The sequence below is a fragment of the Chelon labrosus genome (assembly GCF_963514085.1).
Source record: "Chelon labrosus genome assembly, chromosome: 20".
NCBI lineage: Eukaryota > Metazoa > Chordata > Actinopteri > Mugiliformes > Mugilidae > Chelon > Chelon labrosus.
Window position 1 is genome coordinate 15071295 of NC_140353.1, and position 25358 is coordinate 15096652.

At 43.7% G+C, this 25358-nt stretch overlaps 1 protein-coding gene across 2 annotated transcripts; it reads left to right on the forward strand.

Moving 5' to 3' along the window:
* Positions 1-1235: 1235 nt before the first annotated feature.
* eif2ak4 (eukaryotic translation initiation factor 2 alpha kinase 4) lies at positions 1236-25321 on the forward strand. 2 transcript variants are annotated; one of them, XM_084569378.1, is made up of 40 exons: positions 1236-1731; positions 1869-1984; positions 2778-2880; positions 2963-3136; positions 3545-3625; positions 3775-3816; positions 3888-4027; positions 4116-4216; positions 4303-4460; positions 4581-5119; positions 5873-5988; positions 7260-7414; positions 7514-7950; positions 8052-8121; positions 8202-8291; positions 8374-8496; positions 8592-8696; positions 8833-8896; positions 9004-9083; positions 9208-9309; positions 9388-9438; positions 9528-9764; positions 10101-10176; positions 10520-10641; positions 10901-10950; positions 11997-12165; positions 12720-12836; positions 12910-12975; positions 13057-13227; positions 13318-13452; positions 13705-13827; positions 14185-14313; positions 17356-17442; positions 17683-17795; positions 17884-17942; positions 18342-18445; positions 20009-20077; positions 20945-20989; positions 21901-22016; positions 24898-25321. In XM_084569378.1, the coding sequence occupies exons 1-40, from the start codon at positions 1612-1614 to the stop codon at positions 24953-24955; spliced, it is 5013 nt and encodes a 1670-aa protein (XP_084425504.1). In that variant the 5' UTR covers positions 1236-1611; the 3' UTR covers positions 24956-25321. The 2 variants fall into 2 exon arrangements, with proteins under 2 accessions (XP_084425504.1, XP_084425505.1); XM_084569379.1 differs by lacking the exon at positions 3775-3816.
* The last annotated feature ends 37 nt before the right edge of the window (positions 25322-25358 follow it).

Below are 25358 nucleotides of genomic sequence, written 5' to 3' on the forward strand. Positions count from 1 at the left end.
ATCAGGCTGTCTGAGTGGCTTGTCCGTGTCAGCGCTCCTTCCCGATTGGCCCAGCTGTCTCCTTGTAGGGTTATGGGGAGCGACACCGGTCATTAATGAGCAGCCACTGGGGTTCCTGAGCCGCGAGTGTGCAAAGAGGAACTCCATATTTGTGCGAGCCATGACTTATGGTAAATTTTCCTTCGTGTACTTTGTACCTTATGAGGTAATCCTCTCATCTGTGCAGGAATGATACAAACATTTGACATATAGTTTGTTAATACATACCTTTCCAACAGAAATATAACATATATGGCCAGATCTAAGAGAACAGCATTCAGGTATTTGTAATGATAATAAATATACAGATTCAGGCCTTTGTGCAAGGAAGAATGACTCAGATGTAAAAGAATAGTTTATACTATGTGAGATTACATCATGGCTAAGGGAATGTGAGTGCATTCTTCTGCTCCACGCTGCACCACTACCAGATAGCAGCACCTCCTATTTATAGCTGTATCTCCACAGATAGGAGCTGGATGCAGCTGAAGCATCACATAGTTATTTGCATGACAAAGAGGACTTTTAATAGATAGGGCAGATTTTCTCTTGATACAAAAAAAAAAAAAGATTCATGATCAGCCCTTTCTACCAAGCAACAGCGACAAACAGCGTTCAATCTCAAACGCTGAGGCATTGTGGGTCAAAAAAAGGAAGATAAAGAATGCCTCAGAGTTGCTTTGTACAGTACTTTGGGGGAAAAACTATAGGCCTAGATCACATTGCATTTTAAGCCGTCACCTCTAATCATTGATACTCGCACCCAAATACTGGCTAACACTGGGAATTTTTATAAGTGGTATATTTTAAATGGTATATCTAATATTCTGCCCTTGTAGCACCAACTTAATGCAATTTGATAAAATAATTTGTCTATAATAAATCTAATTTTCATGGCGAAACATGAGTAATACAAGTACTGCAGTAAAGTACCACCTTAAACCTTGTGCAGTATAAAAAAGAGTTTTGCACAGGTTTGAATGTGCAAATGCTTTTTTTTTATTTAGTCAATAACACAGCATCAGCCAGCTATAACAGTCAAATGCCATTTGCACATAAACGTGTTCGAAATAATGACCAGATAATAGAATGTTTAATCGTATATGACTTACTTTAACCTTTGCAAAGAATGCGCATAAGGATGTATATGATTATCCCCTAAATATAAGTATTTATTTAATGACTTTTAATTGATTATATTGCTATAAAAGTTGTAGTGCACCCTTGTGCAGCAGATTTCCTGTGTGACTCTCAGCACAGTGGGATGATTACTGCCCTCTAGAGGCCATTTTAGAGAACGCAGCGTGATGACGTTTCACCTGCGACACAGCTTGCAAGATACATGCGCCACTCGCAACGTTGTTGTGTTTGCCTGTCGAGTCGACAGCTCAGTTAGTTCGCGTTTAGTAAGTAAAACCAGTTCCTGCGGGCGAGCTGTACATCTGATAAGGTTTACAGAGCTCGAGAGGAGCGGCGGGGGTTGCAGCACCCAGCGGATCCTCTTCCTGCTTCTGTCTGACGGCTGAGAGTGTGACGGGACAGCGGCGCGGTCATGTAGTTGAGTTCAGAAGAATGAGCGCTCCGACAGATTGGACAGACGACTACACTGTGCAGCAGGAAAATGAACTAGAAGCCCTCGCGTCTATCTTTGGAGATGACTTCCAGGATCTGCGTAACAACGATACGTGGAAGGTAGCTGGAGATGCTAACGCCACCTTTAGTGGGCGGATCGGGGCTAAAAGTTGACACGTACCCTCTGCTAACTACACTAAACTCGTGCGATCCCGTCCAAATCTCCATAGCTGAGGCTGCTTTAATTTGATTTTCAGATTAAAAGGCCCCCAGAGGTGCATCTGTGCCTGCGGCCCAGTGGGCTGAGCAATGGGAAGGAGTGCTACGTGACTGTGGACCTGCAGGTCAAATGCCCCCACACATATCCCGACGTGTGAGTACTGCTGACCCCTGACCTTTCCCATGCAAGCTACTGTATAAGAACGTTATCCCCTCTGCACTGCAAGGTGTCCAAGCAAATGCAACCCCAATTACTGTATAACCTCCAATCTTCAAGTCCAATATTAAAATTGTGTCTTTTTTTTTTTAAGCTTCATTATTTGCGATCCAACAAAGATTTGGAAATATTACACATATTTTGTTGTAATGCTGCCCACGCCAGGTCACTGTAAATGCTTAAACTGTCATTGGAATTAAACTCAGTAATGAAATCCCTCAGAAAAAAAGGAAATCTATGTAAATAAGTGGAAATATCATATAAAAAATGATTTTATTTACATTCTTTCACCGTTCTGCTATGTGCATTTAGCACCGTTGTGTATTTTTCTCATTATTTCTCTGCAGAGTTTTGCTGAATGTAGTTAGTGAACATTCAGGGTGTTGGTACCTACCAAAATGTGTCTTTATCACATATAATGGACAGTCAAATTCAAAAAGTTCAAATTACGTCAAAGATGTAAAAGCAGCATTTAATTTTCTTTAGAATTTTAGACGTTTGTCATAAATCCAACAGAAAGGAAACAGGACAAGGCCTGCACGCTCTGTCTCAGCTACATTAACACGAGAGATTTCTCCATTAACTAATATTCTAATCTGCTTACAGCACTAAAGCAATGTTGTGATTTTATCTGTGTTTGAGCACACAAAGATCCAGTGTAACCCAGTTCTAGTTTTGTCTCAGCGTCATTGTTCAGTCTTACTAACCTGATATCACGGGGTGCCGACAGGCCCCCGGAGCTGGAGCTGAAGAACGCCAAAGGTCTCTCGAACGAAAACCTCCAGAACCTCCAGAGTGAACTCACCAAGCTGGCGGCGGCGCGATGTGGGGAGGTGAGGATGCGTGGGCACCATTCACTCGCACGCTTGCTTGCGCAGACAGAGGCCTGCTAATCATCGCATCTGTCCGCGTTAGGTGATGATTTACGAGCTGGCGGACCACATTCAGGGCTTCCTGAGCGAGCACAACAAGCCTCCGCCGCGCTCCTTCCACGAGGAGATGCTGAAGAACCAGCAGAGGCAGCAGGAGAAGCTAGCCCTGGAGGAGCAGCAGAGGATTGACCAGCAGCGCAAGCAGGAGGAGGAGATGGTTAGGAGGGGAGGGCTAAATAAGGGAAACACTTTCATTCAGTGCAGTTTAACAGCACCACAAGCTATCCTCTAAAATGATCATACAGTTAAATGACCTGTCTTAAATGTTTCAACATAAACTGAACATTAGAACAGTCATGAAACTGAATTTAGTGCAGGACTGTTATATTAGAAAGCAAGTGAGTGTAATGCTGCACTTTATTGTACCATAACTTGGCTAACCACAAACAGAAATGCCCAACGTGAAAAGTCTTTACATAATCTGCCAAGCATTAGCCAAATATTGGTCACTTAAAAACAGACTGTTTTACCTTAGAGAGAGTTTTTTAGGGTATGATTCATCTCTAAATAAGAGACATGAGCTAGGTTGACAGGACTTTGACTGCAGCATGTCCCATTCTCGCAGGAAAAAGAAATCATGGCTGAAATCCAAAGACGAGAGGAGGAGAAGCGAGAGGAGAAGAGAAGAAAGGAAATGGCTAAACAGGTGCTATAGTATTTCTACTTGTAGGAAAGCAGTTAATAGTTATTATATATATTATTATTCACTAGCAGAACAGTTGCAGGAAGAGGAATGTCTGTTTTTTGTATTTAATGTTTGCATTTTAATCTCCTTTGTGCACTGTCCTTAAACAGTTTGCTGCTGCAACACTGCAAAGTTCCCCACTGGGGAATAAAGTAAGCATTATCTTATCTCATCTTAAAAAATGTTGTTGTGATTTACCTATTCAGTGGTTTTACATTCACAGGAGCGGCTTGAGAGCATGGAGCAGTCGGTTTGTGTTTTAGGAAAGAGTCCACCCAGCCCGGATGGAGCTACTCCTGAACTTATTGAAGCCAGGAAAGCAGTCGGTAACCGCCGTCGGACTACCTCAAACACACGCCACCGGTACACAGCATACTTTATTAGGTCTAAATATACTGCGAACTGCTTCTCCGTTCCACAAATATGGTAACAAATGTGTTTTCTTTACCAGACGTGACACCATTAATGAGGACAACCATCGCTCTCAGGAGCTTCTGCACTTCAACAGCAGCACTTTTGGAGAACTCGTCGTCCACAGAGGGAAAAGTTTAGGTGAGAGCTTTCGGAGACGGTTGCTGCCAGTCGGGTGTCGTACAGTCCGTCCCAATGAGCCGTTTGTGCATTTCTGTTTCTGACAGGCGTGAGCGAGCGACTTGGCCGTAACGTCTATAACGGGTTCGAGGTGAACTCAGGAGACTTTTCTGTGATCTACGAGTGGTCGTTACAATGGAACAAGAAGATGGGCAAGTTCTTCACCAACCAGGAGAAAGGAAAGATCGACAACTGTAAGAAGCAGGCAAGTAGAGGAGAGGCAGCTGTCATTATTCAGAGTTTAGTGGTTAAATGTATTTGTTTTTTTAAGAGCAGCAGATTCTCCTTTAATGCTTCCAACTGTCACACATCCCATGCTGTGTAGATCCACGGGGCGGAAAATGAGTTCAACTCCCTCCTGCGGCTGGATCACCCTAACTTGGTGCACTACATGGGGCTGAGTTCCACCGAGAAGGAGGACTGCCTCGTGGTTAACCTGCTGGTGGAGCACGTGGCCGGGATCAACCTCAACCAAAGCCTAACCTCCAACAACCCGGTCCCTCTGGACAAACTCTGCCATTACACGGCCCAGCTGCTGGCAGCTCTCGACTACCTTCACTCCAACTCCGTGGTCCACAAACAGCTGGGGGCCTCCAGCGTGCTGGTGGACTCGGAGGGCAACGTTCGACTTACCGATTACAGCCTGTCCAAGAGATTCGCGGACATCTGCAAAGAAGACATTTTTGAGCAGGCCCACGTGCGCTTCTCCGAGGACACGGTGATGCCGACGAAAACCGGCAAAAAGGGGGACGTGTGGAGCTTGGGGCTGATGCTGCTGGCTCTGAGTCAGGGGAAAGAAGTGAAGGAGTATCCAGTGACGGTGCCAGGCAGCCTGCCCGCTGACTTCCAGGATTTTCTCCACAAGTATGTACAGATGCATGCCTCACCAGTTTCTTATACAGCATTTGAACCCGTTTGTTTTAGTCTTGTGGTTCCGGGCAACTAATTCCATTCACCTCCCTGATACTGTATTGCTTATAATTCTCAAAAAGTCAAATATAGTTTTAAGTTAAGACAGAATGTTCACTGAAAGAAGGCTTCAAGTAATTTTCATCATCTGCTTTTCTAATTAACTCCTTGAATATGAAATAATCCGATGTCTTGTTTGAACGACTATCCAAAACCCTACCATTTGGTTTTATTAAATTCTTAAATTGAATAACTTGGAACAGATTATTTGACTTGTGCAATGGCTTAAATGATTATTATCAAAAACAGCTGCCAGTAACTTTTCTTTGGACTGACTAATTGATTCATAGCCCAAACGTCGCAACCCTCGTCTCAGCAGTACATTTTCGTCATATACAGAAGTTGATGGAAAACAGTGACTGTCTGGAAGGGAGGAAAGAACTATTCAATACTGCCTGCTATGCTCTGCGCCTTTGTTGTTTAGCAATAATGGAAAACATATGGGGTTCGCTATGGAACCATTGACAGCAAAGAGAGAGAAGCTAACGTTTCAGGCCTTTTCTTTCAAACCATGTGATGTTAGCTGTCAGCTGATTGTTAGCACAGTGCATGTCGGTGCAATAGACTGGTCATTCCAGCTCGGTCCCGCCGGTTGTTGTATCCAGGATTTTCCTGTAGTGCTGTACTGTCTGAGTCTTTGTGTTCTAGGTGCGTATGCCTGAATGATGCCGACCGTTGGACGACCCAGCAGCTCTTGGATCACTCTTTCCTCAAGCCCCCTTCGCCTAAAAACCTGCCTCAGTATAACGATACCAGCCCAGAAGGTGACACATACCTCAATGCGTTATATACACCGATCAGGCATAGCATTATGACCACTGACAAGTGAATAACATTGACCATCTTGTGACAATTCAATGTTCTGCTGGGAACCTTTGGACTTGGCATTTGTGTGGATGTTACATACACATGTATCACCCACCTAGACCAAACCAGGCACCCCCACCCCATAGCAATGGCACTCCTTGATGGCAGCAGCCATCCCCAGCAGGATGCAGCCTGACACAGGCACAGGCACAAAAGCGGTTAAGTAACAACTCAAAAAAACATGAAGAGCAGCACAAGGTGTTGACCTGGCCTCCAAGGTCACTAGATCCCAAACTGATCAAGTATCTGTGGGATGCACTGGACCAAACCTGATCCACAGAGGACCCTCCCCTCAACCCATAGGACCCAGAGGTCCCCACTAACATCATTCTGTTGCCAGACACCACATGACACCCTCAGAAGGCCCATGGCCATTCTCTGATGAGTCACAACACAAATGGTCATAATGTTATGGCTGATGTGTATATCTAAATAAAGCAGACAAAAAAAATGAGGAGCACATTACATTAAATACATTCAGGTCAGTCTTGATTAAAGGGCCAACCTAGAAAAATTCAGTCCTGGTTGATTTGACTACACCTGTAAGTTACTGGTGATAAAGCAGATACAGCAAAAGAAAGTTAATACTACGGGTCACAGAATTCTGGAGGCAGCAAAACATGCTATTGTTATTGTTATTAAAAAAAGCTTTTCTTTGATTTTCATGTGATCTGATCGGATTTTATGCCTCACATAGCATGAGTCTGAACCTCAAGGCACAGTGAAAGGACCTGGTTACCAGGCCTGGATATCACTGCTGAAGGTTCCGATTCAGTATTAATTCATTAAGAGACATTTCTAACAAATGACACACTAATGTTGGCATTGGTTCCAGAGATTTGTGGTATTTCCACAACATTTTACCTGTCATGGACACATCTTGTATATGGTGTTGCTTTTGTCCGGCTCTTCTCTGTTGTTGTACTTTTTAAATCCAGTCAGCTCTCAGGCTGAAAAATTGGCATCACAGCAAAAAGGTCTTCAGACTACATGTGCTCACCTGTGCTTCAATATTATCAGCTGAAAAACGTATTCTCAGTTCTCATTGATAGAAACCAGAGAGGGGTATACATATATACAGTTTTAAACAACCCTTCACAGTGAAATGTTTGGCATCTTTATTTACTTAAGTTCTGTTAAAATGATTGATTTATTTGTCATCTCCCAGATCTTGCCGTGGACTTTGCATCGTTAGTAATCCCCCAGAGCCACATCCTCAACTCTCCATTCAGCTCTGGGATGCAGGGGCAGTTGTCTCGCTACTATAATGAGTTTGAGGAGCTGCAGCTTCTGGGAAAAGGAGCCTTTGGTGCTGTAATTAAGGTGGGCTGCACTTTCTTTTCACCCCCAGTGTAAACGTTACTGAGCGATAACACGACTCTGGTTGTCAAAGCTCTTGTCTGTCTCTTCTCGCACGTTCAGGTTCAGAATAAACTGGACGGCTGTTACTACGCTGTGAAGCGCATCCAAGTCAATCCAGCCAGTAAGCAGTTCAGGCGGATCAAAGGCGAGGTGACGCTGCTGTCGCGCCTCAACCATGAGAACATTGTCCGCTACTACAACGCGTGGATCGAGCGGCACGAGAAGCCCACCACGGGGGTGCTGAGCAACACGGACAGCTCTGAGCCTCAGAGCACGGCCGACAAACCTCCTCAGTCCCACAAAGACGCGCCGCGGCGCCTCAACGAGCTCGGCCTCCCTGACAACGTGGAGGACATCGCTCCTCCTCCGGCCCTGTCCAGCTCCGTGGAGTGGTCCACCTCCATCGAGAGATCCTCAAGCGCCAAGTGCACCGGGCACCAGTCGAGTGATGACGAGGATGACGATGAAGATGAAGATGTATTTGGTACTTCTTTTTTGTAAGTTTTTATTTTTATTTTTTAAATTACAGCAGAAAGACTTGCTCACTTCACTGATACATCACATTAATCATTAATCACTTAATCCCGGTTTAATTTAGACCATCAGATAATGACATGAGTGACATCATCTTCGACAATGGCGACGACAGCACAGACGAGATGTCACAGGTTTGAATATTTTGACTGTCTCACTCATTAACTTTCTGTGTGTTACTGTCGGCAACGTGAGCTGTTGTTTCCTCCCACAGGTTGAGCCGAGCACAAGGCCGGTGACGGACACGACGGAGAGCGCGGACTCCGATCAGCATCCCAAAATAGCACATTACTTGTACATACAAGTGAGCCTCTTCCTGTACGCTGCACGTTTCTCACTAAATAACCCTGCTTTGCGTCTTAATTCACGCTTTATACTCCTGACAGATGGAATACTGTGAGAAGAGCACTTTAAGGGACACGATAGATCACGGCCTGCACCAGGACCAGAACCGGTTATGGAGGCTGTTCAGGGAGATACTGGACGGGCTTGCTTACATCCACGAACAGGTACGGTAAAAGCGTTTCAATGAAATGAACTCTAAACTGAAGCTCTGTTTTTAATCACTCATGTCCCTCTTCCTTTTTTTTTTTTTTTTTTTAAGGGCATGATTCACAGAGACTTGAAGCCCGTCAACATTTTCCTCGACTCTCAGGACCACGTGAAAATCGGAGACTTCGGCCTGGCCACAGACCATCCCGCCAGTGTGGTACGCACGACTCTAACCTAGTCTGTGGTGTGCAGCTTTAACCGGCCGCCAAGCTGCTCCATTTGAAATCAGATCGTTTTACTGAATGTGTGAAGCTCGTCCAGAAGATTCTAAAGAAACGCTTTGTCTCTCTCAGGCTGCAGGTAAATTTGAGGTAGAAGAAGGCGGCTCTGCAGTGATGCTCAAACCAGACCCAACAGGTGCAGAGAGTTTGAATGTTTAATATTCACATAGCACTGACCTTTTGGGATTTTGGAGGTTGGTATTCTTGACCTTCCATGACGCTCTTGTGCATCGCTGTCTCTAGGTAACATGACCGGCATGGTTGGCACTGCCCTGTATGTCAGTCCGGAGGTCCAAGGAAATACCAAAGCCACCTACAACCAAGTTAGAATTTAACTTTTTATTCCAAATGCAATAATTTAACCTTGTTGAATCTGAATGACTTTTCTTTGCCCTTGTTCTCCAACACCACAGTTCCTCATACCCCCAATTTATGTTCCGTCCACAGAAAGTTGACCTCTTTAGCCTGGGCATCATCCTCTTTGAGATGTCCTACCGCCCGATGACCACAGGAGCTGAACGCATCTCCGTCCTGAGCCAGCTGAGAGCGGTACGTCAATATCTGTGAGCAATCAGGAGCAGTAATTTGAACTGCATCTTACGTCCTTCATCTCTTTCCACGCTGCAGGAGCCCATAAACTTCCCCGAGGACTTCACTGTGCACGGGAAAGGGACACAGGTGAGGACGAGTCTAGCGCAGCGTTGCTCTAAAATCCCCTGCCTGACACTGAAATGCCGCCCCTCCGTCTTTTCTTTCGTGCCCGTCAGACGAAGGTGATCGAGTGGCTGCTGTGTCACGACCCGGCCCTCCGTCCCACCGCGCAGGAGCTGCTGAAGAGCGAGCTGCTGCCTCCGCCTCAGATGGAGGAGTCGGAGCTGCACGAGGTGCTGCAGCACACCATGGCCAACGTCAACGGCAAGGCCTACCGCACCATGGTGGGCCAGCTGTTCGCGCAGAACCCCACACCAGTCATGGATTTCACTTATGACATAGACCTGTACAAGGTGAGGCGGAGTGTTGTGTTTTATTGAGTTTGTTTACCCTGCATAATATCCAGTGTGTACAACACATGTTTTATTGCATATACCATGACCTGGATGACTATATATATATATAATCGTCCTCTTAGAGTTTGTGTCTCTACAATGTTTTCTTGGATGTGATTCCTGTCTTTGCCTCTAGATGTCACTGCAGACTCACAAACGTCTGCTCCAAACCCGGTCTCTCTTCCATACTGTCTCACTCATCTGGTCCATATAAGAGACTAGCAGAAGGCCTGGTAATGCTTAATCAGTGTCTCCTGATTCCTCACAGAGCCTGTTTGTTTGCTCTCCCTGCAGGGCAGCTTCAGCTTCAGCAGTGCCAAATTGCAGCAGCATGTGTATGAAACAATCACCAGGATCTTCAAGAAGCATGGTGAGTACACTTCGCTTGTTTAGCGTGCGTGTGTGCGTGTGTGAACTCGAGCCTTTGTTGACTCACCGCTGCAAACCGCTCGGACTCCTGACCTGCCGTGAGCACGTTTCGGGGACCCCAACATCTGCTCCAGTGAGAGGCAGCTAAACAATAAGTGCACTGTTGGGCAGCGCAGATTCGGCGCAGGTGCCAGTGTTGTTCTTTACGCACATCGCTGATGACGTCCAGCTGCACTTATTTGTTTATGCTCAGTTTGTATCGTCTCACATGCATCAGTTCTCCTTGAGCCAGGGTTTTATTATCTTATTCAGATGAGGCGGTAATACGCTATGTTTGTCTTCAGGTGCGGTGCGTCTCCAGACCCCGCTGCTCCTCCCCAGAAACAGGAAGTTGTACGAAGGCAGCGAGCTGACCTGCTTCATGGACCACAGCGGAATGCTGGTTACACTGCCCCATGACCTTCGCGTGAGCTTAACACAAACACAGCACACTTGTCCACACTTGCACACGAACACTAATTACACAACTTTTTGCATCAGCTAATGCAGACACATACACACGGTGGGCAGCTGCAATCAGCAGCCGCCTTAAGATCCTGGTACCTCAAGAAACCCGATGACTAAATAGTTGTTTCCACACTGTGATTGATTGCAGCCCAGTATGCGCTGACTTCACTGTCATTATACAAGTGCACCCAATGTCTCATCTCTGTTTTCACTTTTAGATGGCGTTTGCACGATTCGTTGCCCGCAATAATATAACGCACCTGAAGAGGTAAAGTTGTTTGTTGTAATTTGTTTTTTGTAAATTGTAGTAATGCTTGTTTGTGAGACATAACATACTGTAGTATTCTGTAAAGATGTTGGAACCCAAATTACATTACAGGATTGCACAGTTTCATAGTCCTAACTGCAGGGACAAGTAATCATACACATCACATTTCTTTGTGGAACAGGAGATTTTCTCAACCCACTTTTCCCTCCCATTTTATTTATGAGATTTGACCCATTTCATAATTGGTAAACGGTCCGGTTACATCATTTTTTTGTGGTTCTGTCCACTGTAAAGCAACAAATCTGCTGGAAATATAACAGATGAAGAAATTTTACTGACAGCCTGTAATGCATTCAGTAGAAGGAGATGGCCGTGACTGACCCACATGTTCAGTAGTGCTGATTGGGGGTGTCTGTTTGGATTGAGGTGGCTGCATGTTTATTCTCATTATTAGAGGAATACTCAGCAAGCGATGGGTTTGACCATAGCCGATCCATAGCTCACTGAGAGCAGCTGGGTAAACACGACTTCTAAATAAGCAAATTTATGCCAAAACTCTGATGAAGTCAGCTTTCCTGGTAAAACATTGGCGTCATTAACTGGGATTTATGAGTATGCAGGCATTTCTGTTTTTATAAGTCCTTGAGTCTTCATCTCATACTACTAGATGTGCACTTCTAATGCTTAGATTTTCAGTATTGCAATGTAATTGAATCCAACTGTGCCTAAATCTGAAACTCTAAACATCTGAAAAGTGGGGCTAAAACTTTGAACTGGTACTCCTTTATTTAATTTAAATTATGTTACATTAAGTCAGTACTTCACAGACTTATTAAGCCAGCTGTATAATGAGTAGGGCTGGTGCACTGTGGCCGACACTAGGTTTGACATTGCCTTAATGTATTTCATCTGTAATCTGTGTTACCTTACTTTGACTCACATGCATACCAAGGCCATGGCAATATTCGAAGCGATGCGGATGACATTCGTGCTGAGAATAAACTCATGTAATAAACGCATGTGTCCTTCTCTTCACCTTTCTCAAGGTATAGCATTGAACGCGTGTTCCGCCCCAGGAAGCTGGACCGTGCCCACCCGAGGGAGCTTCTGGAGTGTGCCTTTGACATCATCACGCCCGTCACCAGCAGCCTGCTCCCTGATGCAGAGACCATTTACACCATCTCTGAAATAGTCCAGGAATTCCCCGTGCTGCAGGTTAAACGCACATGCACCGCTTGTGTTTTAAATGATCCACTGAGACAGAACAGTCTGTCCGTGTGATAGATTTATTCTGTATTTTCCTATAGCTCAACCTGAACTGTTTTTTCCCCTCGTCGCTTCCCACTCACATTCCTGACATACCACAGTATGTGTAAGCCTGACTGATTTACACTGTATTTGTTGTTTACGTAGTAAATCTGTTATGTGCAGCTCTGTCCACTTCCTTCCCTGCCCTCCAGTACAATCCATTTCCTGTTCACATCCAGTGCTGCGTCAGTCTCCAGTCGCAGCTCTCTTTGCAATGTTTTATGAACCCAGTCGACCTTGGGTCTAGCCTCATAGTTCATCCCTCATAGATCCTGTTTGTGACCCTCTCCACCACCCAGCTCTTTGTGAGAAAGCTTTTAAGAATACGTGAGTCAGACAGAATGAAAGGGCAGCCGGACACAACAGTCATTATTCACTGAGGTGCTCATTGTACGGCGGGGCTCTTGGGTATTGATCTTAATTGAAGCTGAGAGGGTTAAAAGTGTGTGTTGTGACGGCAGGAAAGGAACTATAACATCTACCTGAACCACACCAGCCTGCTGAAGGCCATCCTGCTCCACAGCGGCATCCCGGAGGACAAGCTGAGCCAGGCCTCCAACATACTTTGTGATTCCATGGTCGGTGCAGGTCACACGTTACACATTGCATGCTGTGATATGCTGGTATGAACATCCATTTCCTCTGCTCCAGAGTGAAAAGCTGACCAGACGTGAGGTGGAGGCAAAGTTCTGCAACTTTTCACTGTCAGCCAACAGCGTAGGTGTCCACACGGCGCGTGAACCTTCTGTAAATACATCCATTAAGGCGTTAACGTCTCTCCTCACCTCTTGCTTTCAGTTGCACACACTGTACAGGTACATAGAGCTGAAGGGGGATCTGCCAGATCTGTTGCCACAGCTGACACCACTCACCAAACAGAAGACGGCCGTCACCCAGCTGGCCAAGCAGGGACTCAAGGATCTGGAGGAGCTCACTGTGCTCCTGCGCAGACTAGGAGTCAAACTGAGGGTGATCTGAATTCTTTGTCAGTGAAGATTTAAAGAGTCACTGAGTGTATTTTCTCAGATTCTTTTTAATCCAAATGTATCCCGTTTGTAGGTGGTGGTCAATTTAGGCTTGGTGTACAAGGTGCAACACCACTCCGGCGTCATCTTCCAGTTTGTGGCTTTCATCAGGAAACGCAAGCGAACTGTACCAGAAATAGTGGCTGCTGGAGGACGCTACGACCACCTGGTAAGTTTTACATCCACATTCCGCATATTAAACCAATAAATAAACTTGCATTAAGTTACGAAAAAAAATCTGCCGCCATTATCTGAAAAATGTTTTTCTTTCCACACATGCACATGCAGTATGTGAACCATATTTTTCCACTGCCTCGCGTCGTATAGCCCTTCAGTCAACGTTTCATTAACTCCATATGACGCAGTGCTGATGGTGCAGCCTACTTGGTGTCTGTTTGTGAATTGTTCTCTGTTCGCCTAGGTCTTGGATTTTCGAGGGCCAGCTGCCACGGTGCCTGTGTCATCAGTGCCTGTTCGGAGTGCAGTGGGGGCCAGCGTCGCCCTGGACAGAGTCTGTGCTGCTATCGCCAGCATGGAGGAGCCAGTAAGAGACACAGACACTGGGATCTGACATTCCTAATTATTGTAATGAAGGAGCAGCAGGCAGACGTTCATATTTAATGATGCCTTATCACAGCAGCCGGCCGCCACACAGCCACTTTTAGAAACACGTTAATAACTGTGATCACTGCGGCTCCATGTGATTATTTTTAGAGGTGCGTCATTTTCTACATTTTAGATTCAGATTGTGAAATGATGTGCCCAGACCTGAAATGACTCATTCATCACACACACATGGTTTCATCTGCAGTTTTCTGCGTTTGCGCTGCATCTGCTGAATATTTGACTGGATGCATTTTTCACATTTCTGTGTGATGATATCTGTTGTTCTTTGTATCAGCCCCCAGTGAGCTCCTGCGACGCGTTGGTGGTCCCAGTGGGCCATTCTTCAATGTCCAGAGCCATCAGCGTTGTCCAGAAGCTGTGGAGCACCGGCATCTCTGCAGACATCGCCTACGATGTCTCACAGGTCAGCAGCCTCACTGGTTCCACTTTGGAAAGCCAAAGCAATTTAGATTCTTGTAAACAAACAAGGTTATAGTTACATTCTGTTTTGCTGAGCAAATACCATGGACGAAAGAGTTCAATAATTTTTTCCTCATGCAGCATTTGCAGAAAACCTGTATTGTTTACGTTCATATTGGCCTGCCAGCAGTTTTCCTCTTTCCTTCATTTGTTGGTGTTCCTCGCACATTATTGCCAACTGTAAAGCTGTACAATAGTGTGAAATCACTGACAGATTTATGTATCTGGGTTTGACCTGATTGCCTAGTGGTTATGTAACCACATAGCCGTAAAATGCCCCCCGGCCCAGCCAGCCTTTTGTTGCATTTAAATTCCGTGCTCTCTCTGTCTAAATTTCTCGTTCATCTCTCCTCTAATGAGCCACAGCAAAAATGCTAAAAAAATAATAAAACGAGAACAAGAAATGTGTATCGCACATGTGAGCAAGGGAAAAGTAAAACTATTGCACAATAGACTTTCTAGTGGATGAAAACTTTAGGGTTTAAGTCGGGTCAGTGAAAAGTCTTCATTTGAGATGTAGCAACGCTTTCAAGTGTTTTGCACAGTAAAACTGCCAACCCGCACGTTGCCTGTATTTAGATGCGACCGTCATGACATTTACACTGACCATAGCCGTGGATGATTGTCCATCAGTTTCATTCTTGTGAATACAATGCCTCAGGAATAACTTGAACTGATTGGTGGTCAGAGGTCACCTCTCAAAACATGTTTTTTTACTCATAATTCAATAATTAACACTGTAATTATGAATAAACTTTACACAATACTCTAAAATAGCCTTTAGTCTGTACTCCTCCTCACTATGTAGTTGAGGCTGGACAGATATGGATGTAACCTTCAACTTAAATGGTTGGTGGTGGCACGCAAGCATGATGCGGTAAACTTAGTTTGCATGTATGATGTTCAACATGAGGACTGATTGGCCAAAAATGCTGCTGTATCTGTTGAGAAACTCCAACTGAAAGTATCCAATGTAGAAGCAAATGTACTTGAAACTTTGTCACGCCTGAACCATTAAGGCTCAAGGCTAAATATATCTGAGCTAAAGGAAGTCCACTTCTCTGTAAGCCCACTCCCTCACTGTTACTTCCGGACCCGTGAAAGGAAAAAGTCTGCACAGAGGAGGAAGTTAAAGCAGAACTGTACGTTCTGTGGTCCAAGCAGAGTTTCAGTGAGTTTGTGTCCACCCCCTAATAATTATGTAACTGAGCCCTCGTCTTTGTCAGAGCTCATCCACATCCCGGATTTTGTACATTTCTGAATAAACAATGGCACCCGCCGTGTGAAATGGGAGCCTTCCCTCGTATGTCTAGTCCTGTAGTGACCTCAGCCCTCCTACAGGGGGCAACACCTGACTTCCGTTCTCGAGGAAAAAGCCCTCATTTGTCAGCGACAGACTTATCCGACCGCATCAGAAATAGTAAACATCCAAGAGGATGAGCTGTGCTTTGTGGTTGCACAACGCTGAGTCATTATTTGAGTGACTGACTCGCCGTCAGCCGCACGTTAAGACACGTTTCTAATCAAAAACTTCTTTTATGAGTTCTTGTTAGCAATAGCTTCGCTGTGACTGCGTGATTGCCAAGCTGAGATCAGTCCCCTTCAAAGTGAAGGCATCATCCTCTGGTCCAAAACGTCTGATGCCATGCCTCTGTCACATTCTTCAAGTTTATGTGACAAACTGATCTCAGCCGTGTGTGTGTGTGTGCCTCTCTTGTACAGCCCTGTGCCCGCATTTTAATGCTCCTCCTGTTTTTTCCCCCTCTTCTCCTTATGACCTATTGTTGTCTTAGCTTTCCACTTGTGCAGTGAATAGGTGTTTCCTTTAATGGTCTTCATTGTCCTTTGTGCTGGCACGGGACACCGGTGATTGGCCACCTTCATTTCCCCAGAGTCCTTAGGAGCAATTAGGAAAGTTTGGGTTTGACCGAGAACAAGGAGCGTTACGTTCCACAGCGTTAAGAGTGTGTTTGTTTTGGGGTTTAAGTATGCAGGCCAGAGCCCTAACCAGTGGAGAGATGGTGAGAACACCTCGCTGAACTATCACTCCCATCTAAGTAGACTTTTGTTAACAGCGTTCACATGCTGGCCTCTGAACGCGCACGATCCGCAGCTTTAATTCATCCACGTGGAGACGGTTCCACTCTTTTAGCTTTTACTCGCCAAATATGGCAAACCCCTTCCACATGCAGTCAGCCAAAGCCCCGGAGCTGCCCATCTGCCTCCAGGCTTACCTTTGACATAATCTGATCTGTCAGTGAGAAGGGTTGTAGGAGAAGAGGAAGTGTAAAAATCTTCCATGATGACAAGGCGAAGTGACGCACACACTCTTGCGGTACACTGCAGGGTTTGTTCTGCACCACCGCTAGCAAAGGAGCCAAACTGAAGTTAATGGGAATAAATTGGGCAGACTCATGCATACATACTCGCAGTCATGGTTGAATGCATTACCTGAATGTACATTGGTTTCTGTCTTGGGTCGCCAGCTCGATGCCCGCTTGCCTCGTTCCAAGCCAAACGTCACTGAAAATGAACGACTGCTGCAGTAGACGGGTTTTTAAGACCGCAATCCATAGTTTCCTGAAAAGTAGCTCCTTTTTAAAATAGATCTTCTCACCTTCATGCTTTAGCTGAGTAGTATCTTAACCACATCTTTTTCTTTTCCTCCCTATTTCAGATCAGTCACAGTTGAAAGTAGCAGTTATGACAGTTTAATTATGCAATACCTGTAAAGCTTGAATTCTTCAGTAATTACTGGAAATAAACACATGCACGAGGGCTGCAAGCTTTCAACAGTTTGTAATACTCTGGCCGGCATGCTCACCAGCCCCACATTGAGTGCTCTACTGTAGCACTCAATGTATGTTGCGCTCAGGAATATTGTCTCAAAGGTTTAATAGCTGAGTTGCATCCTTGAACTCATCTCTCAAATTGTGTCTTGCTTTACTCATCTTTTTTTTTTTTTGTTGTTGTTTTGTGTGTTCAGTCTCAGGAGGCGTTGCTGGAGCAGTGCAGGCTGGCCGGCATCACATGCATGGTTCTTGTCTCCGACAAAGAGGGCAACTATGTGAAGGTAAACCAGCCTTGCAGTACAGCAAAGCAGCATGTTCAATCCTATCCAGAGGCGTCCATTGACATTTGAGGCTTAACTTGCATGCACTTGTCTGCAGGCTCTGTTTTAGAACGAGTAACATGTAAGTGTTCGTCACTATAGAAAACAGCTAATAGCCCCGCAGAGCAAGTGTTTTGTTAAGGTAAATTTATGAGAAGCTTGTACACTGCAGCATATGTTTAAGTCATTTTCTGTCCTCAGGTAAAATCCTTTGAGAAGGACAGACAATCAGAGAAACGGATTCCAGAGTCGGACCTGGCGGACCACATCATCCAGAAGTGTCGGACCAAATTCTTTGACGAGAGAAACATCAGGTAAAGAAACGCCGGTTTAATCTGCTGCCCACGTGACTCAGTGTTATGGGGTTTCTCCTATAAACTGTTTTTGTTTGTGCTCCTCCAGAGAAATCTCAGAAGGTATGACTCTTCAGAATCCCAAAGGATCCATGCTGAATAGCACAGGTACTGTCCCATCTGATTAACGTCATACTCGTGACTGCTCATTATCTGCTGTATATTTGTAACCGTAGTTGTGCTCTAACTCCAATCGTCTCCACAATAACACGATGCAGAAGATTGTAATAATGTGTAATTAAAATATTTAGTACGGGTGTTGGATTTCCTGTCTTGGCATTTAACAGCGTGACGAACAAATAGTGCAACACAAGATTTAGTTTAAGTGTTAAAATTCACACCAGCTTTAGCACAAGCACACAGGTGGCAAACAAACCATTTTACTTACAATAAGTTTAACAAGAGCACTTTTAATATGCAAGTGCGTGGCCGAATTGTTGGATATTGGAGTTTTACAAAGTCTGGTATTTATGTTAAATGTGAAAACGGCCCTTTATCGGTCTCCAGGCTCCTCAGAGCAGCATGGAAGCAGCGGTACCTCGAACATGAATGTGAACGTCATCAGCCCAGAGAAGGTTTCTGCAAGTGTCAGGCGACGCTACGAGACTCAGGTTTGTTGCGCTCGCACAAACGTGTGTGCAAGTGTTTGAAAGGTCAATTCCATTGACATAATGCATTCCTTGGCCCCTTACTCTAGGCCTGTCATCGTAAGTAAGTACTTAAAAATGGCCCCACAAGGACTACATGGCTGTGTAATGTTAGCATTTCCAGCACAACTTAATACAAACAAGACCACACGCACAAATGGAGCTCCTGTTCTCAGTTTGAAACATTACAAACTGAATACAACAATTAATGTTTTTTCTGTCTCTGTCTCTAACATAATTCATTCTGTCTTCTCTCAATCTGATCTTCTTCTATCATGTATGCATCTTTTTTCACACACAGTTCTACGCTGATAATAGGAAAACCTATTGTGCCTGTTTGGCTTTTTCCCCACCCATTACGTAAATCAGTCATACTGGTTCTGATTTGTACCTGCGCCTGTCCATCGTGTATTTCTCCACAGTAGTCATTAATGGCTTTGGACCCTTAAAATAAAGTCCCTTCTGTGTATTTTGTAGCCTCTGTAGACATAAGCTGTGAGCTGTTCAGCTGAAGTGAATCGGTTCAGTTTGAAGTTAGTGAGTAAAGGAAAGCTGCTTTACTTCTTTACGTAAGTTTTTGTGTAACAGCCTACTAAAGCACAATGCTAATACCAGAATCGGAAGCGCTTCCAGTACTACTTAAAATACAGGATTGGCTGTTGGCGAGTATGCCAGTTTACTGTCTTATATAATACTGTGTTTTTCCAGTGTAAAATGTTGCCAAATTGCTAACAATTTGCTTGCTCTGGCTAACGTTACACAACCGGAATTCAGTTCTCACCCGCAGCACAGTGCAGTTTGTTGTGTAGGTTAAAATGGATGGACCCCAACAGTAAAACAGCAGTGTGTACAGTATACAACAATAAATGATCACGCAAATAGAGTGTAAAAGTTCACCAAGGCAAAACGGAAAGAAAAGTACAAACTAAAGCAGTAAACAATGAATTCAGCATTCAAAAAAAAAAAAAAAGGACACCAAAAGTGACAGGGACAATTGGCGAAGTGGTTGAGTTTGACAGAAAACGTGGGATTTTTGTCAAATCTGAGACAGTGATAGCTGTCATACAGGGCTAATACAGTTGTATACAATTGTTAAAAAATACTGTAGATAACCTGCATATATGTATTTTTATGCATATGCAAAATTCAGACATTGGAATCAATATTTGGAAATAAAAAATGGTATCAGAGCATCTGTCATACCCGCATAATCTTGATACCTATACTCCTTATTGGAAACTAGACACTGAAATCTATTATGCCATATCTAAATTGTTCCCATAACATTGTTTCTGTTTGAAGACTTAATGTTGGGCATGTCTGTCTGTAGTGATCTATGGTAACTTATCATGAACGACAAAGAGTGTCTTAACTATATAAATCCTTATTTATTTCCATAATTATCATTAGCCAGCTAAAGTCATGACAACATTTGCTTTCCCAGCTATGATATATATTTTGATCATGGGATTACTTACTGCTGCCCTCTGTCATTCCATTCATTCTTACTTTGTTTCTCTCTTTCAGATCCAAACCAGATTACAGAACCTTGGTAGCAATTTGCAGAACAAGAGCAATGACATTGAGGTTCTGGCAGTAAGTCCGATGTTTGTTTTCCCCCTTTATCTTTCCCCAACCAGCTACTCTTTTTTTTTTCTCCTGTCTTATCTGTTGAATTCATGTGTGAAATCACAGAGCAAGGAAAGGGCTTGTGATAGCTAAAACAACAAACATGACGGGGAGAAGCCCTTTTATAGTTATTTGCCCCGTGCTTCGGTCCCCTGCTGGAGGTAAAGATGGCCGTGAATCAATTCCAGTTGCTCCAGAACAATGAACATTAAACAGAAGGCAGCAGGCGTGTCATGTTGGGCCACGTAAATGGCTGCCACATTGAGTTTATTTGTAGTAGCGTTTTAGATTTACAGCCAGATATTCTCAAAGTAAATCATCCCCGCTTGTCTTATTTACCCTGTCACTGCATATTCCAAATACATTTGTCTTCTGTGTTTGGCTCTGGACTAGATCAGCGGCGCAACAGTGAAGTGTGAGTTATTGAAATATAACGAGCGTAACCACCTTGATTCAGCTAAGAGGTTACACAAGCCTGTGACTCTTTGTTGTTGCGTGTCAGGAGCATTCTTGTTTGCCAGTCACGTTGTATTCATTTTCTAGTGATAAACCCAGGAGGCCATTAGCCTCGTGCTGTAAAAGGGACATGGAGTGCTTTCAGGTCTGATGATAGAATGGAATGATATGAAATTTTCTGATGTTAGATTGGACCGGACTGTCTTGTGTTAAACTACGCAACCTGTTGTACAGCAGGTGCGACTCTTGATATTTTGACGAATTGAATGTTGTTTTTGACTCCCTATCGAACTGCATTGTTCTCTGTGCAGCCTGTTGAATTGTTGTAGTGTGAGATAAAGCTCCTTTGTACAACCCAGACTGTTTTGTATCCCACAGGTGGACCTGCAGAAGGAAACACTGATCTACTTCCTGTCTCTGGAGGTTGGTTCCCCGCTAGCTTCATCAAGAACATGGAGTTAATAAAAGGCATCCCAATGACAGCTGGGAGGGAGGGGATGTGGGGGAGGTGGGGGAAGTGGAAAGAACGGCCTGTAGAGGTCAAGAACCTAGACAGGAAGAGGGGATCCCGTCTCCTTCCTTATAGCGTGTTGTCCTTACAGTCCTATTGAGAAGTGAACTGAGGGAAATCCTGCGCTTTTCCACAGCCAGGGAGACCCGTGAGACTAACTTGGCGCTCATGAAACAAGACTCACACATGCTGCAGACATGCGCCGCAGTTAACAAAACCCACTCTTAGGAGGTGTTAATATTCACATTCCAAACTTCTTACCAAGACTTTGCTCATAAAATCCTAAATTTCCTTCAACAAAGGTTAAAAAAAAGACTAATTATATTGTGAAGAAAGCTGCAAAATGCTCTTAAAGCTGCAGTTATATAAGCAAAAAGCCTTCATAAATGAATGGGCCACCTATACAGCCAGGCTTTTGCAGCACATGTGTCAAAGACAACACATCCAGTGTATAACACCCATGACAATATGCAGTGTGTACAGCCAGGCTAACAGGAAAGGCCTGTTTTAAATATGGCAAATTACCCAAAGTCACAGAAGAAACCAAAGAAATCTATAAACCCACTGTTGCTTTGTGGCTTCACTTCACTGCTCTTGACGTGCAAAAATATATACGCTGTGTCTGCAGATAAAAAACCCCATTCATTCCTTTAAAATGCTGTCTGCTTTTTGATTCTGTAGTTAACAAACAGGAAGAAAATGAAACCTTGTTTGGAGTGTCTCTGCACTTTCGGGTGTAGTAAAAGTAATCTGTTCCAGGCTGTGTTTGTAGTCAGTGTTTTAGTCTCTTGTTTTAGCCCCAGCTTTCTTTCTGTCCTTCCAGTTTGAGAGTGAAGATCAGTTCAACAGCAGCGTGAAGACTCTGCTGTCTCGCCTCCCCAAGCAGCGCTACCTGAAGTCCATCTGCGATGAGATTCACCACTTCAAGATTATGAAAAGGTACGGTGGCGGGTATGAATGAGTCCCTTTTCACATTTTTTGTGTTTGTGTGGCCCTTAACTTTCGATTTCCAACACTTTGTTCATGACTAGTAATAATTTTAATGAAATAAAAGCATACCTGTCCCATATTCCCCAGTTTCTTATACTGTAGCACATGTTCCCAAACTCAGTATTAAACTAATATTTCATGGGCTGTTGTGGAACTCAAGTGGGTTCTCTGTTCCCCAGCATTTCCCCAGAGTTAGAGTTAATGTTCATGTCTGGGATTAAATCCATCACAAACCAGAGTTCTCAGACGGGTCAGATGTATCAATTTTTCCGTTTTTTTTTTGTTTTTTTTTAATTTCACACTAATAAAATACATGTGATACACGTAAACAGAATATTGAACTGGGGAACAAAGGGCGGCCGGTGCATACATAGATATGCTCCTTTGCTAATGCTAACACTTGTGTGGGGCGCCACTGTGGACGCTAACACTGCTAACACTAAATGCTAATGTCAGCATGCTCTTAATGTGATGTTAATGCTCTTACTAGTGATATTAACTGTGTTCAGTATGCTAATAACATTCAATTTAATTAACCTAGCTAAAGGTAAGATTTGGATAGCTTACTAGCTTGCTCAGATAGACTGTATGAACACGGTGTTCAGCAGGTATGTCTGCTGTCTTAGTAGAAAATTAGAAATATTTGTACATAATTTTGTGACAGTACATACAAAAGCTGTGGAGGCTTTTTCTCTAAAAAACCTAAATGTTAACCTACTGGTGGTAATAGTGGAAAAGTTATTAAATAACACATGTAGTATTGGCTAACCTTTGCCTACCATGAGTAATGGTACAAATTGTCTGTTTACGTTACAGTTTTTGAACACATAAATCATATTGACAATTCCCCCTTGAAAAATAAATAAAAAGCAGGAACATGATGCTGTGTAGACATTTCCCAAACAAATAGTTGAAGATGTCCGCACTCAGCAGGAGCTGTTGTGGAAGATGAGCCAGATCCCACGGCCTCTCTTCTCACTCCCACGTGTTTCCATCCACTACTAACTTATTTTCCTTTAAAACGAAACCTGAGGCAAACAGTGAAACATGCTAAAGAGCATGTAAAAAACAGGCAGCTGCCACTCCAAAGCTCCGACCAAGCCTGCACACCCCAGGTGTAACAGTGACAGTCAGTCCTTCAAAGGGAGCTGTTAGACAGATAACTACTGCCTTGCAGAACATCAAATCCTCAGCTGATCCTATTTCCTGAGGTGAAATCTTGAGAAGGATTTGCCTTGTTTGGTCTTCTGGTGTCTGGCTCTTAACACCCCGGTTGATCGACGCTGAGATTGCAGCTCAGGGGGGAGGATCAACTCCATCCATTACTGCGATTGTAGGAGGAATAGTTAATATTCCTAAGCTCTCAAGCAGAACTTTCCTTTTTCGAGGTTTATTCTTGTTGTGAGCGCCTATAGGCAGCAACCATATGAGGGATTTAGTGGATTTCTTCTTTCATGAATGAAATGGTAACAAGAAAAATCAAAGCCTCTCTTTCTGGCTTCCTGTTTGCAGCTCTAGAGCAGTTGGTTTTAATTTCCTGTCTTTGTTGTGTGTTTGACTTGCCATTTACGGGGTAAAAGACTTGACTGATAAATGAGCATCAAGGAGGCAACAAGGGATATATTCAGCATGTGTTTTTATACTTTTGTTGAGTTGTTTTCATTAAATGTGAGGCATGGGCAACTAAGGCTGGATGAGTGGAGTAAAGCAGGACCATAAACTAAACCTATCCCAGGGGCTCTGCAGTCACTGACCTTTCCTTTAAGTCAAAACTACTGCGGGTACAATCTGGATATAAAAACGTACTTGTACTACTTGCAGTACTGGCACTGCTCTGTGAAACCGCTTAGAGACACAAAACCATTCGCACTTTAATTTTTTTTCCCCCAAGTTTCTTCAGACAACAAGGCAACATTCTTGTTCTGTTTGATTCTCTTTTTTTTCCAAAAGGTTTCGGTCCATGCTCACTCATGTCCATATCACGATTCCACGTTGTGATCCCACTAGGTCTTTCAGGCAGCAAACATTTTATGTTTTTTACCAAGCTATTGTGGTGTCAATGCCTGCAACTGCGTTTGCAAATGAGATCCGAACCAGTTTTCTGTTAGTAGAGAAATCAGTACAGAGGTAGCCAAATTGTAATGTTGGCATGCCAACGTCCACACAGCAAATATGCTAACATGCTGATGTTTACCAGGTACACTGTTTACCCTGTTCACCATCTCTACGTGTTAACATTTACTAATTAGCTCTATCAACAAAGCAGAATTAATGGGGCTAATGGGAGTGTCATTATTCTTGTATTTGCTAATAAACCAAAGTTTTTATACTGGTTGTGCCGCTAAATGGAAGTTACATGATTGAGTTTAGGATGCAGCTGGGAAGTCTTGAGTCAACCTCCACTTCTGGTGAGCATGAAAGTTTGTCCAAAATTGCTGTCCAATCAATATTTGAAGATGATCATTTGATATTATGCGCAGAGCATGCTGCTGGAATGGCTAAGAACCTGCAGGCTACAAATATTGATGAGTATTGAGAAGTGATCATGGTAATAAGTAGTTTTGACAAATTCTAGTTGTGATTTTAAGTATTAAAGTTATGTTCCTGTCTACAGTGAGTTATCACTTACTGTTACCCTGGACATGGAGCCTTGGCAGGGTCATCTGTGTTATTTCAACAGGACTTTAAGTCTCCCTGGAAACACTCCCTGCTGAATTTCATTTTCCTGATTTCGAAATGTTCCATTTGGAAGTCCACCGTAATGTTTTTTTTTTTCTTGTTTTTAATATTACTCATAATTTTCTAACAGATTAATACTGTCCTCTTTCAGGGTGGCTGTGGTGGTCCTGTACAGCTATAAAGATGACTACTACAAGATCCTTCTGTGAAAACCAAGGGATTCCTTTGGCCTTGGAGATATTTCACTTTGCTTGAGGCTCAGTAGACTCCCAGAGACTGTTTAAATCCTCGGATATACAGAATGGACTCAAACATGGACACGTGTGAGCCCCAAAGACAGTGTGACAAAGTGATTATTTTTTACCATGTAGAATGTTAAAGGTAAGACGGCTATTACTGACAAACTTCCCAACTTTTCCAAACCTCTCAGTGTTTTGTGATCATCTGACATAAATAGACAATGCCTTAATAGAGCTATAGAATCTGAAAGAGAAAGGGCTTTTTGATCAGGATTATGTATTAATTTTCCAATTAGCAACTGGATGGATGGATCCAATAAATGACTTTTTTTTCCACACGCTGTGACTGTGTGTGTGTGTACATGGAAGAACA